This window comes from Odontomachus brunneus, unplaced genomic scaffold (genome assembly GCF_010583005.1).
Source record: "Odontomachus brunneus isolate Ranch 3 - 2012 unplaced genomic scaffold, Obru_v1 Obru_scaffold_149, whole genome shotgun sequence".
In the NCBI taxonomy this organism is placed as follows: Eukaryota; Metazoa; Arthropoda; class Insecta; order Hymenoptera; family Formicidae; genus Odontomachus; species Odontomachus brunneus.
Genome location: NW_022639599.1, coordinates 255,608 through 270,085, shown reverse-complemented (window position 1 = coordinate 270,085; position 14,478 = coordinate 255,608). Strand labels below are relative to the sequence as shown.

The window sequence follows — 14,478 nt, the reverse complement described above, 5'->3', positions numbered from 1 at the left end:
AGAGAGAGAGAGAGAGAGAGAGAGAGAGAGAGAGAGAGAGAGAGAGCACAATCAATTCCTCCACTCGCCCCGGCGTTTCGCGCCAACCCTTTTCTCCGCCGAGGGCGGTTTGCCCACCCTTAGAGACCTCGCCAATCGAGATCGCGACCTGTCACAAATTCTCTTTCCCCTCAACTTCCCCTTTGGACGCGAATTAACCGAGAAACAGAAGACGAAGAGGCGGAAGCCGATAAGTTAACTCCCTGTCGTTCAACACCCAGCTGAGTGCCGTTCCTATAATCGAGCGTGATGATCGTCAGCGATGATGATTCCTCGGGGACTCCTCGGAATCGTCCGAATTGTCGTGCGATGAGCAACGACATCATCGATCTCTCCGAGGCTCCCGGTACATGTGCACTGCACCGAATGTGTCTCGGAGGACTGATAAGAAATTGAAGCGATCGAGCGTGACGCGAACCACTTCCTCGTGAATACAGCACTGTCACAATACGCGTAGCATTGATTGCTCGCCTCTCTGTAATTATCTTACTCTCGGGCACATCGAACAATTTCTCGCAATCGTACGATTATACGTCTCATTCGACCAATCTCGTTAGCTCAGCTTGACTCGTCGTCGCGCTTCAACGTACAGTGTTGTCGTCAATTTGACGATCCTCCGTTTTGCTTCACGGTATCATAATAGCAATCGTCTACTCGCCCCGAATCGTCATTCCACCGAGAGGTGTTCGACGTAATCGACAGATGTATTTCTCGCAGTCTGACAAAGATAAGGCCTGTCACGACACACAGTCGGCGTCTCGAGGGGGTTGATTATTCGTCGGCGACGTGGGCGCCGGGGTCGTTAAAGACTTATATTCCTTACGCTAACGCGCGTGTCTCTGACGTAAGCCGAGAGACTCCATCTTCCGCTGCCGTTCATTCTGCGATGCACTGAAATCGAAACTACGTAACGGGCGGGTGCGAAAGAGCGCGCGAGGAGCGCGTGGGCGGGCATCGGGTTATAACAATCGATCTTCTCCGAAAATATTTGCTCCGCCGTCGTTCGTCGCTGTCGTCGACGGACGTGACTGCGAATACGAATCGGGAGATTATGCGTGCGCGGTAAACGAGCCAGTAATTGTACTCCGATGACCCGCTGAAAGGCAGCTCGCCTTGAATCGGGCCGCCGTGAAACCCGGTCAATGAAAAACGAAGGACTCCTCGCGAAATTTCTCATATACCCCGTCCCCATGCAAGGACGCAGATCATCTCTCGCATTCTGCATATTCATGCGCGTCTGTTTCTTATTTATTTATCGCGCACGCGGGTCTCGAGTTGGCGAAAGCGACAGTATGAACATCTTTAACTCACCAGAAAGGACACACGTCTCTTTCGAGATCTGAAATTCACCTTGGCGAGAGTGGCGGGAGATTAACTTTCTTAAAGTGAGAAATTGCCATTCCGCTCAGAACGGTGAGAAAAGCGTTCGGGCGCGACACGAGTCACGTTCGGCTCGAGGGCCGCAATATTTCCACGCTGATTGCAAAACTAACTTCGTGAAATCGTAATCTCCCGTACGAACAAAGTTGTCGCAAGGAGGAATGGACTTGTCCCGTCGTTGTCGTCGTCGTCGTCGTCGTTGTGTCATCGATTTCCGTATCCACTTGACCTCCGTGGAAATACTCGTCCACCTCGATCATCATTTGTCTCGCGGAACGCTCAATTACCTTCCAGCCGTGTCCGGCAAGAGGGTAGAGGAGAGGAGCAAACACCGTGCAAACACCGTGCAACAATGCACAGGTGCGCGTTATTTTTCTTTCCTTTCCCTCCTTCTTTTAAAGTTTTCTTTTTTATTTCCCCCTCCCTCCCCCCTCTCTCCCTCTCTCTCTCTCTCTCTCGCGTCTTTTTTCTCACCACAGGAACGGGACCGTTGTTAACGGCGGCATGACATATGGCGCCGATATCGTTATCGCGCTCGGAAAACCTTGTCCCACTTTTCCTTAACCGTGCCGTGTAACACCGAGAGCGCCGCGCATACATGTGTGTACGTGTACGTGAGTGCGTACGCGTATGTGTGCATGGCGCAATCTGCCGGATGAGATTTTATCCTCTCCCTTTTATCGTGCGCGCGTACGCCTCGCGCCTCTCGTGAAATAATTATGCACGGTGCTCCTTGGACGCGAGCTCGTCGCCAAACGTATTGTAACGTTTTCTGCAGCCACGTACTCTTCGAGCAGTGACACGTAAACGCGACAGCCATATAGTGGGTTCGAGATAGACGGAAATATCGAGTTCTTGCGCGAAAGATTGATCAGTCTTTTCTTAAATTCTCTGTCTAAGCGTCTAAAAGAATACCGAGTCGGAGTTGTTGACTTTATTCTCGTAAGGATTCTTGATCCTTCGAAAGTGGCTAATTTCGTTCTATATTTTCTTTGGCAAACGCGCGCGGCAAGCGCACCAACCTGACAGATCGCCACGGTGCGCCCTGTTATCCATCCAAGATCAATTTCCTCTTATCGGGAATGGCGGAACGCCAATAATCTCTGACTTATACGTAAGTAGAGATTGTACGACTCTGTACGTGCGCTCAAGAGAGCCAAAAGCGATCTCGTTCGTCGCTTGATTTCGCGATGAGCGACCAGGCGAAGCTGAAAATTCGCCTCGATTCTAATCTGAAGGTCGCGGAAACAGGTGTGATGCATCGAATTAAGTTCTCCCCTGTGGGAGAGTCCGAGTCGATGAAAATTTACGTGTGTTAAACTCGGATGTACATACGTTGTCTTTCCATTTTCACACAAAAAGCTCCGGAAATCTTCGCGAGCTCGTCACTCGCGGAACAGAGGAGAGAATACATTTATTATTCGCCGAGCGAGCTATACAGCGTGAAGTTGCACATACGAACGTGAGGAATCGATAAGGACCCGCTACCGGATTCTAAAAGTTCCTCGTTTCAGTCGCGCGGTTTTACATGCGCGTATTTATAGTTCTCTCGATCCACCGATTTATTTCCAACCGCGAGTATAGCCGCAGCCGACCAGTCCAGTAATCGATTAGCTCGGAAACTGTTTTCCTTCCCTTTTAACTTCCCTCTCCCTCGTTTTTCTTTGTCCTTCGTTTCCTCTTTTTTTTTTTATTTTTTCTTATCGTCGCCATGACCGGCGTCGCTTCCGCATGAGCAGAGCAAACTGCAAAAGGCGATGCACCGTCGTTAATTACTGTCACGTTACGTAGATTAGACGTCATTTCGTTGAGACGAAGTTTTCCCCTCCGTCCCCTTCCCCACTTCGTGGAAGGAGTCTATTTTCGCAGCGTGTCGTTGAGCGCGTACGCGCACAAGAGTATTCCGAGAGATGTATCGTAAACAAAATGTTACCCCGTGAGTAAAGAGTGCGCGCAAGTGTTCGATGTTCAAACAAATTTCGATATTTTCGCGCAGCATGCCGCGGCCGTGGCTATTTTTACGGCACAACGTCGGCGATACTTCCGCGCGATACTTCTTGACACGTGCACACAGATTATCGTCCCGGTTCCGTCGCGACGCTTAAAATAGAGAAAACGCGTGTGAAAAAAGATCGTAAGTTTCCATCGCCGCCTGCGACCCAAACCACCGGCAAGTTTCATTACCGACTCGTTTTGTTCTCTAATAAGAACGTCGAACGGCGACTCTTTCGCGTTAAGTTCATAAAAACACGCGCGATGCGCGGCCAAGTTAATTAAGCTTTAATTGGACGCTATTCCCCAGCGAAGTTTCGATCCCACGCTTTAATCCCCGAGATACGTAATGTCGATAATTGAGAACTGCGCAAAGGGACAGGCAATTTTCACGGAAGTCGACTCGAGAAATAACCGCGTTCGAAATAATCGTAGGTAAAACGGAACAAGTTCTTCTTCGCGTCCGCAAGGGCCGCATGCGATCCCCGAGTACGCTCGCGGTATTTACAATCTTCGCGATTTTATCGCCGACACTTCCGACACCCATCTTCCCAGGTGAGCCCTTTCCTGCCGCGCAGTAATCTCCAAAGAAATCTGTCTCCCTCGACAATACTTGAATTCGTCACGCAATTATCTCTCCGCTGCCGCGAGCCCCCGCCAGCTCTTATTAGCAAACTGCATTAGCAAACTACATCAGCAAACTGTATTAGCAAACTGCATCAGTCTTGTGCATTGCACGACGAGACGAGACGGGACGACAAGGGCTCCGAACGAAAGAATAAATTGCGAAGCGACACGAATGCAAATTGTACGCACCTGCGCGTGCGAACCGCACGTTATCGCTCGTGAGTCCGATTATCGTCGCGGAAGGAACACGATGTCGTGGAACGAGGAACGGAAGCAACCGCAAATGTGGCCACGTCGCCGCTCGCCTTCGCTCCACGGATTATTCGAGCCGGCCTGAGTAACAGCGCGTCAACGCGATGCGACGTTTGCTCCGGGTGCACCTGACGGCAATTCTCCTTCGTATTCGGACTTTTTCCTGATCAATCAATTAACTAATAACAAGCGAGACGATTGGTAGGTCGGGTATTGTGTCGCGGAGGAACGTCAAGGTGATCGACCATAATCCGAATCCAAATCGTCGAATGTCAATCACGGAAGGAAGATAGTTTCAGTGGAAACGAGGACCAAGTGGGCGACGAACAAGTGGGCGTCTGACGTTGTAAATTCACGCTTATCGCGACACGCGATCGCAAGTGCTCAGCTGGACAATCGTGTGGAACAAACGGAGCGGCATCGATGAACCTCGCTCTTCGAAAACTGCGTACGATCGGTCAGACGGTAATTAAATCACAGCTGGTAGAACGGGACTGCAGAGCGAAAACGGTGGAAATAAAGTGGCTGATGAAATTGCAGTTAATAAAACGGGACTCTAGTGCGAGAAAGAAAGAGAGAGAGAAAGAAAGAGAGAGAGAGAGAGAGAGAGAGAGAGAGAGAGAGAGAGAGAGAGTCGTTCCGCTTAACGTGATCGAAAGGTGCGGTAGAGGAGAGGAGTAAAGAGGGAGACGAGAGGGATCGGACGTCACGAATGCGTTGACGTGGAGATGATGTCGAGGAGGCGCGGGAACGCATCCAACGTGCCGGTTAAGGACTCCGTTGTCGAGCTGCGCACGCGGATGGCCCGTATGCTGTCCATCGTCGAGATTACCTCGCAGAGGAATAATCCGGTACCGGAGTTACATACCGACTACGAGTATACAAAGAACGCCGTCGACGCGACGGCGACGTTTGTCGAGTGCGAGCAAAGTTGACGGCGGGCGGGAGAAACGTAGGAGAAACTCTCGATAGACTTCAATTAGGCGCTCGCACGCGCTTACGATAATATTGACGATTCATAAATCCCACGCTCGAGTGGCTTAATTGAATTTTCCGCTTGCGGTTTAATTGAGAGGCGCAGCAGTGAGATAGATAGAGAAAGAAAGAGAGAGGCAAGAGGAGAGAGGGAGAGAGAGGGCAAGAGTAACGCGCGTGTGCAACATGTTTGTCGCGCGAGGCGGATTTTATGGATTACCGGAGAGAGCTCACGAGAATCAACAGCGAGAGAACCTATTCACCTATTTTCCACGTTGTTAAAACTTTGTTTTTAACTCCGCGTTGCACCTAGAAATGAAGAAAGCGGAGAAGATTCCACGAAAAAGACTACACGTGACGTGTGCGCCTCAGAAATGAAAATTCTCTCTTCATTTTCCTCTTTAATTACGACACTGCGTCGCCGTGTCAGTTTCGAGTGGTTCGATAAACTACGACGAATCATCAGTAAATTCATCTGTTGCGTCGCACGGCTGCTTCTTGCCCATCCTATCCCGTCCCGAGTTGCAATTTTATGATACGCGCGTATGCTGAATCAGTCGCGACGCACTTGACTTCGTGACTTGCCTCATCCCCAATCGTCGATTTGTAAACGAGAAGCTACAGAATTTACATGAAAAATTTCTTAAAATCTTATAATTATCAATTCTTTGTGATAATTATCAATTATCAATTTGACTCGGTGATCCTCTCGTATGAGGAAGAGTTTCATCGGTTTTTTTACATCCTGATAATTACTGAATACTTATCTATTTTAATATCTCATTACGCACTGACAAATGTCAATAACGATCCAAGTTTATACACAAAGGACATTAAGCGCAAAGGATTAATTAATTATAAGTGCCAATGATTTGTTCTCGGAATCTCCCTCAGAACATTAGACGCCACTTATGGCATTGTAAAATCTCTTGGAAATTTGCATGCAATTTTTAATAAATTTCTCCAAACTAATTAGAGTATGGTGCTTTTGCAGATGTCGGGCCAAGATCCGAAGTGGCAGAAAGATGCCGCGGATCAAAACTTCGACTATATGTTCAAGTTATTGATAATCGGCAACTCGTCAGTCGGAAAAACATCTTTCCTGTTTCGATACGCGGACGACTCCTTCACCTCGGCTTTCGTGTCGACCGTAGGAATCGACTTTAAAGTGAAGACCGTCTTCAGACACGACAAGAGAGTAAAGTTACAGATCTGGGTCAGTATATATCTCTTGACAGTCGTTTAATGATACATATTAACACACATGGATTTACATTTGAGCATATCCCTCTAATTATTTCGATCGACGCGAGTAAACGTTTCTTTAGATAATCTTTCAAAACGTATCATGTTTTCACGCGAGCTGAGTCGAAATTCTGTGTTCTACATTAATCCTGCAAATTTTCTGTCAAACTTGAAGGATCAATGAAGAATTTTGAGATATGATGTAAAATTGGTACCAAATATTTTACATTTCTGCATTAAATTCTCGTAAAAAATTTGCGTATTAAAAAGAAAATAGAAAGTCCTCATTGAAATAAAAAATTATCAATCCTTTAAAATTGGATAATTTCGTTTCCTACTTCATCTTACAAAACCTTCTGCATCGATCTAACACTATACAAGTTGTTGTTGGCTCACCTCGATACTGCAAATGATGACTCACTGCAGTTTTCTGCATGTTAAAGAAGCTTGCAGAAACTTGTTCAAGAATTACTTAAAAATTCGTTTATCCCAATATTTCACCTGAATTTAATCTTTATTATTAATTTCAGATGACAATGTATTATTTATTATATCAAAATAGGACTCATGAATCTGTACAGTGCCCTCCAAGTTTAAATCTGTCGCAATCTGCATGATTAATGTATAACTAGAATTTTAATTCGCGTATGCCCGTTTGTTAAACGAAACTACTGTTGCCGAACAGAATCAGGACGTCATGTCACGAATTTTGTACAGGACAGAGACAAACACTAACAGCTCGATATCTCGATATTATTACCGACGATGAATCTGCGGTGTGCATTAATCGATACGTTTTATTTTCAGTGTGTGACGTGTTTCTTGCGCGGTGCTCAGAAAGATCATACGTAACACATTGCGATATAATCTCTCTGCACTGTCCTTCCTCTTTCTCTCTATCTCTCTCTCTTCCTTTCTTTCTCTCTGTCTCGACTGAACAGATTGCACGACCGTTTATTGATTATCGTTCGTCGTTACAGGACACGGCAGGTCAGGAAAGATACAGGACAATCACGACGGCCTACTACAGAGGCGCGATGGGTTTTATCCTAATGTACGACATCACAAACGAGGAATCCTTCAACTCGGTCCAAGACTGGGTTACGCAAATAAAAACCTACTCGTGGGACAATGCCCAGGTAATCCTTGTCGGCAACAAGTGCGACATGGAAGAGGAGAGAGTGATCAGCTCCGAGAGGGGTAGACAGTTGGCGGAGCAATTAGGCGTGCGATTCTTCGAGACATCCGCCAAGGAAAACATTAACGTCAAGGTATGTCACGTCGCATTATGTCCCGAGTCGCATAAGTATAACCATTCACGACAGAGAGAAATTGCCTCTCTGTTTCTCTCTCTCTTGAGGCACAGACTCTGTGTCTTGACATGATGAAGGAATCAGCAACTAATATTACACGCAAAATATTACCCGAGTATCGCAAAGAAATCCAAAAGGAAATTCGTCTTCGTTAGTTGATTATTAATGCTTTAGACGAAACATGACGGAAATAACGCAACCTAGAGAGTCTAATCGAGCGGTTACGAAAATAGTCACGATGAATTCTCGAGGACACTCCTCACCGTATCGCGCTTTCGAGGAGTTAATTCACTCTCGACGTATCACTGTCTACAAACACAAGTCTCTAGTTGATCAAAAGCAACGTTTGATCCTTTAATCGTTTCTACGTGACGATACTGTAATCGAGGAACTCGTCGGGAATTTTCGGGCCACGTTTCCAATCCCGACGCACGAGCCTTTGCTTTGTACTACCAGCGTATCTAGAGGCGAACGTGCGGCATATCGATCCCGTCTCTCGCGAGGTCATGCGGATGATCGATTTTCTCCTTTCGACAGGCGGTGTTCGAGCAGCTAGTGGACATAATATGCGACAAGATGAGCGAATCCTTGGACAATGATCCGACCCTGGTGGCGGGCGGTATGACCCAGAACAAGGGTCAACGACTCACCGACCAGCCAACCAATCCAACACACACCAACTGTAATTGCTAAAAACGCTGCGACACGTAGAAGAGATGAGAAAAGAGAAAAATGAGAGATCGTACGCGTGTGTTTACGCGCGCGTATTGTGTCTGTGTGTGCATGTATGTGTTCGTGTGTGTTGCGCATGTGAAAGAGAGTAAGAGAACGAGAGAAAGAGAAAGAAAGGGAGAGAAAGAAAGGGAGAGAGAGAAAGAGAGAGAGAGAGAGAGAGAGAGAGAGAGAGAGAGAGAGAGAGAGAGAAAAAGAGAAAGAGTGAAAGAGAGAGGGAGAAAAACAGAGAATAAGGTGGAGGAAGAAAAAGAGGGAAAAAGAGTGTCGTGTGCGACGCTGGCGCGTTAACTAGTCCACTTTGTCGTTTCCCTCGTTACTTCATTTATCGTTTCGGAAGTCGCCTTTCGTTCTCACTTGTTTCCTTTCACCCTTTCCGGCGCGAAATGATATATATATATGATTAATATATACGCTATAAATATATAAATATATATATACATAACGATTATAATCCGAAACGCGACCGAGTTAGCCAAAGACCGATCGCGAGCAACCCGTTTCGGTTCATTCGCTGGACATATAGGGAAACCGCCACGACTGTCCGCCATCAATTTTTTTCCCTTGAAATATGTTGTTAAATACTAACATTTAAGAGCTCTTGGTTCCTAATTAATATCATCAAAACTACAAAATGTTCAACAATTGTCCGTATAATTTTATTCTTTGTTAATTGTTTGCTTTTTTTATATTATATACAGGATGTCCAAGACTCTTCTCCGCAATTTTTGTGGGAACGTACAACGAATTAAGGTGAACATACAAATTCTATACTGTTTTGCGACATTCGTAATAAATCTCAAGATATTAATTAAAGTAGATTAGTGAATGATCACGTGCAATATGGTAGATGAGCTGTAGTGGCGCCGTCTGCTGTTGTATACTTATGCATTAGGTCAAATTGAACAAAAGGATCCTCTACCATTTTGCACTACATAAATAACTACATAAATTTATAAATATTAATTAAAAAAGATTTGTGCATTATCGCGTATAATCGTGTAACAATTTTCTTTAATTAATAATTAAAAATCTACATGGTTATCAATTTGAATTTAATATACAAGCACACAACAGCACATATTGTCACTACAGTTCATCTACCATATCGTGGATAATCATTCACTAATGTACTTTAATTAATACCTCGACTATTATTGCGAATATCGCAAAACGATGTAGGACTTTTATGTTCACCTGAATTCGCTCTACGTTCCTACAAAAATCGCGGAGGGGAGTCTGGGCTACCATGTATACATAAAATAGAAATATATAAAATAAAGAAATAAAGAAATCAGAAATTAAACTTTCCACGGAATAAACATCTCTCTCACATCACATTTCTAAACGCGCGCATTTGACATCGAATTTATTAATAACAAGATAAATATGTAATTATATTAAGTTATACATATGGGCGAAGCCGTGTTGATTTGTGCATTTTGTAACCTGCAAATTGTGCCTCAAATATGATTTATTTCGACTTTATTCAACAAAAACGACAACTTAATGTAGAAGAAATAAGACGAATGTATTATAAAGAACACATTGTAGTTTCCGTATTAATTTAGAACCTCTAATGGGTAGAATTATTTTTTATGGGAGGGGGACTGCTTTATATCTTAAAACTGCATACTGGCACGTATAAAGAAGTACAAGTCCCTTAAAATTTTATGTTTAACAACATGTTTCAAGGAGAAAGAAATCGACATCGAACAGTGTGACGGTTCCCTCGTAAGAAACGGAATCGGTGCAATTCCGTTAAGCACAAACTTCCATGCTATAGACACGGAAAGTTGCACCTCACACCTTGCTCGTTTCGATCGCACAGTCACTTGTTATGAACCATTAGATTAGATAGATCAATAATATAACTTTCCTTTTTACTTTGGACAGCCGCTTCATGAGAAATTAAGTAATCGATGTGAGATTTCATTGATTCTCTGTTTCCGTCTAAAAAATTGGAAGAAGGTGAGAAACGAGTTTAATCGCGGTTAACATTAATAGTCGTTGATGGGAGCACTGGTTGAAGGATTAGAAAGGAGTGTGTATATTCGTGTATTTTTTTACACGTATGCAGTTTTAAAAAGTAAAGCAGCCCGCTCAAAGGATAATTCGGTTCATTAAACATGGAAACTGCAATATATTCTTTATCATATATCCGTCTAATTCCCTTCTACATTAAGTTGTCGTTTTTTGTTGAATAAAGTTGAAATAAATAAATATTGTTTGAGACATAATTTGCAGGTTACAATATGCACAAATCAACACGACTTTATCACGTCTATATGTATAACTTAATATAATGATATATATTTACTTCGTTATTAATAAATTCGATATCATATCTCTTCTCCTATATCCAATATAAGATTTAAATACTTCATATAAACAATTTTCTTATAATTCTATCACGAGAAAGTTTTTTATTAGAATAAACTCCTACTAAGCTCACTTTTGCCATTACTCGCAGCAATTACGCGCAGATAATTAGTGCGCGTCGAAATATTACTTTTTTTACTAACTCTCTTATACTACGAAGAAGTAGAAGAGGAAAGATATCCTCGCGTGTCTGTGGCATCGAAATCTGAATCCAGCGAAATGACGCCGATCTCGATTTCTGTTCGCGAGGGAGAGAAGGGAAGAGAACGAAAGGAGTAGAAAGGAGTAGATTGCGAGGAGGAGCTGGAGGAGGAGAAGAAGAGGGATTAAACGAAAGGCACGCGCAAAATGCGCTCGATACTCGGCGCGTTCGTTTCTTACGCATCGACGTTGTTCTGCGGTTGATAATAATTAATGACGATGTTCGTTATAAAGCAGGGACGATGTTGCTCGCTCGATGTTGACATTGTACACGCGCGCAGAAATATTACACACCCGACACGCTGAGAGGCCAAGGCGCTCCATGTCTCGAGTTGACGCATCGCGAAATACAGCGAGTAAAAAAAAAGCCTCTGACAATAAACGTCAATCATTCGCTCTATAAAACAAACCGGACACTCAAATGAACGGTCGATCGAGAACGTTGGAGGGTCTGTTTAACTCTTTAACTCCTCTCTAATCGACGCGGATCACGCGAGTGAATGTGCACGAAGTCCCGGGAACTGTAATTAAGTCCAATAGCCGAGAAAATATCTAGACAAATGTTTGTTTATATATATAAACGGTGTGAACGAACATAGACATATTCGGGATTCAGCGGTGTTCCGTAGCGTTTTTGATGGACATTAGACGACACAGAGAACTCATTTCCAGCTCGTTCGCAAAGAGCCGCGTGATAGACGAGGAGTTGGAGAATTGAGGGCGGAATCGTGATGCGACACGCGACAAAATGCACGAACAATTCGATTGTCTTGCCACGTTGCCAACAGCGAGCATCGCGAGTCCGTGGAGCGAGCGAGCGAGCAAGACTTTATAATCGGATACTGCAAATTAAGTGAGTTGTCCAAATGCAAGGAGAAATTGAGGGAAAGACAATTCCACGACAGCAGAATATTCCAAACGAGATACTTTATCTCGTTTTCGTTTGCGCCAAGTGAAGCTGTCATTCTCGAATTTCCTGTGTCTCCGAGATTTTCGGCATTTCTCGAGCTGTGATGTCTTAATTGACAGTGTTCGATTATGCGCGCGCAATCGACGACTCGCTGACTCGTAGCAGGCGAGTGAACTCTGGCGTAAATTTAGACCTGTCTCAATGATGATGACGACGATCGTACGTAATTTATTTTCGCCCGATGACAGTGCCGAATCCGCTGCACGTGTCGAACGCGACGCCAAACTGTGTTTTTCGTCGCGAGCGAAGCACGTCGACGAGACGAAACGAGTCAACCAGCGTCCTCAGTGCACAACTTGATTGCACTGCAATTATTGTCGATACTTACAAACACGCTTTCCCTCACAGACGATCTCCCTCACAGCATTGATCTCGCCGTCTGAAGTTCGAGATATTGCGTTACGTCTCGTCGCGTCTCGCTCGGATAAAAATAATATTCTTCGGGCGCGCGTGCGCGCACTAAAGCGTCTCGCGAGAGAAACTTCCAATTCTGGAAGTTCTTCGCGGCTACGTGTAATCAAATCCAATTACCCATCGATCGACAGGGAGACGAGATTACGACAGGCGCGGAAAAATTCAATCGCCTTCGTTAGACCGCGAAGAAATACTGAGTCGAGCAACGTCAACGCCGACGACGTCGCGACGCTCCTGTATCGTATCAATAATTGTCGTTAAGCGATTTAATCGCGCTGTATCGATCCTAACGCTCCCCGCGAAATTATTTACGAGCGCGACGATTATTTAGCGAGCATTATATACAGTACCGGACTCTACCGAAGAACGTCCAAGTCGCGACAATGTTAAATACGAGGATTCGACGATATTGGAACGATCGGAGGAGGAGGAGGACAAGAACAGGTGCATCGATCTGGCGTCAATTATCGAGGGAGCACCGGCGTCCCCGCTTGCCATTTCAGTCGTCGCCTGGCGTTAAAAATCTACTAGGCAGGCTGCCCTCTGTACATAAATGATATAATAAAAAAAGAAAGAGGAGGAGAAGGAGAGAGGCAAGGAGATATTTATCATGTATCATTGAATCTGTAATGAAGTGTAATGTACGCGTTAAACTTAGCCGTGCGGATTTCGCAATGTGCGTGGCGAGAATCACGCGGCCCGCGACACCGGACTAATTGTTGCATCAACGCGCGACGAGAGTCGATCGGAATCGCGAGATACGCGGCGAATCGCGGCCAAGACAAGCGAAGTGCGGAAACGCGACTGGAAAGCAGTCACGTTGAAAAAAAAAAAAACAGCGGTCGAGATTAATTTCAGGTATTGATGTTGGATTTTTATTGTAGACACGGGAGAGGGACGCGCCCAGTTGTCGCGTATGTTTCTCGTCACAAAGAACATACGTTCTCGGCCGCTTAGTTTGTCTACGATCAACTTTGAGGGATGAACTCGACGAACGATTATTTAGGATTTCAATTGCCGTTCGTAGGGTCCGCCGCTTTTAGCCGCGCTTTTCTGAGCTTCTCTCTTTGTGTTTGGTAACCAAACCGGGTAGAGGCGAAGGTGGGACTACGAGATGATGGAAACTCAGTATGTGTGTGTGTGTGTGGTCAATTTTGTTTTAAACGTATGTAAAAATTCGTATATGCTATGACTTGTTTTATTCACACAAATTCACACGATTATATTGTCAAAACCGTGAAATCACAAGATGAAAACACAACGCGTGTAAAGTAAAATCACACACATGCACAGTAGTGGATGAAGAGTGTCTAGTGTTCCTACCTTCTTCTTTCTATTGCGTTTTGTCAGGAGAGAGAAAGAGAGAATACGAGCGCAGAGATAGATATTGATGAGAAGAATCGCGATCTGGTCTAGATGTAGTCCAAGCGTTATTGTAAGATGTCAATGAGGACGTTGTTAAGTTGATAGATCCTTCCGGTTGTCGCGGGCATCTGTATGTATGTATTGTACGGTGTGTAAACTGTACTATATATATACGCCTAATATTAATAATAACTACATTAACGAGATAAAACGATAACCTACCAGTACACTCCACACACGACAAGCAAAAATGAGAAAGGGAGAACGAGAGAGAGAGAGAGAGAGAGAGAGGGAGAGAGAGGGAGAGAGAGAAGGGAAGAGAGAAACACGTAAAGAAATAAATGAGAAACTCACATCGCGCAGACGTCACGTTGACCATTTGTAACGGACAGTTGTACTCTAAATAAGCTGTATAATTGTAGCAGAAGTCAATCATGGATGTTCTCAATGCGACCGCTACGTCGTATATGTTAATTGTACGTGTATATGTGCACAATCCGTTAACGATGCAGATCCCGAGAGAGTGAGACAGAAAGAGAGAAAGAGAGCACAAAAGAGAGCGTCTGTATGTGCACGTGTGTGTGTGTGTGT

The 14,478-nt window shown here is 44.6% G+C and overlaps 1 protein-coding gene and 1 long non-coding RNA gene across 6 annotated transcripts in view; one reads left to right on the top strand and one right to left on the bottom strand.

Moving 5' to 3' along the window:
- The window catches only part of LOC116850578 (ras-related protein Rab-3), a 10,064-nt gene extending 1,521 nt beyond the window's left edge, over positions 1–8,543 (top strand). For 2 of the 5 annotated variants that reach the window (XM_032829036.1, XM_032829037.1), the window contains exons 2-4: positions 6,260–6,481; positions 7,491–7,781; positions 8,361–8,543. In XM_032829036.1, the coding sequence (XP_032684927.1) occupies positions 6,260–6,481; positions 7,491–7,781; positions 8,361–8,516 (669 nt within the window). In that variant the 3' untranslated portion in view covers positions 8,517–8,543. Of the gene's footprint in view, positions 1–3,167; positions 3,554–3,650; positions 5,142–6,259; positions 6,482–7,490; positions 7,782–8,360 lie in introns of those variants that run through there. The other 3 variants (XM_032829038.1, XM_032829034.1, XM_032829035.1) reach the window with 3 other exon arrangements.
- LOC116850580 overlaps positions 1–14,478 on the bottom strand; it is a 298,594-nt gene that overhangs the window by 232,064 nt on the left and 52,052 nt on the right. The gene's annotated exons all lie outside the window — the stretch shown is intronic.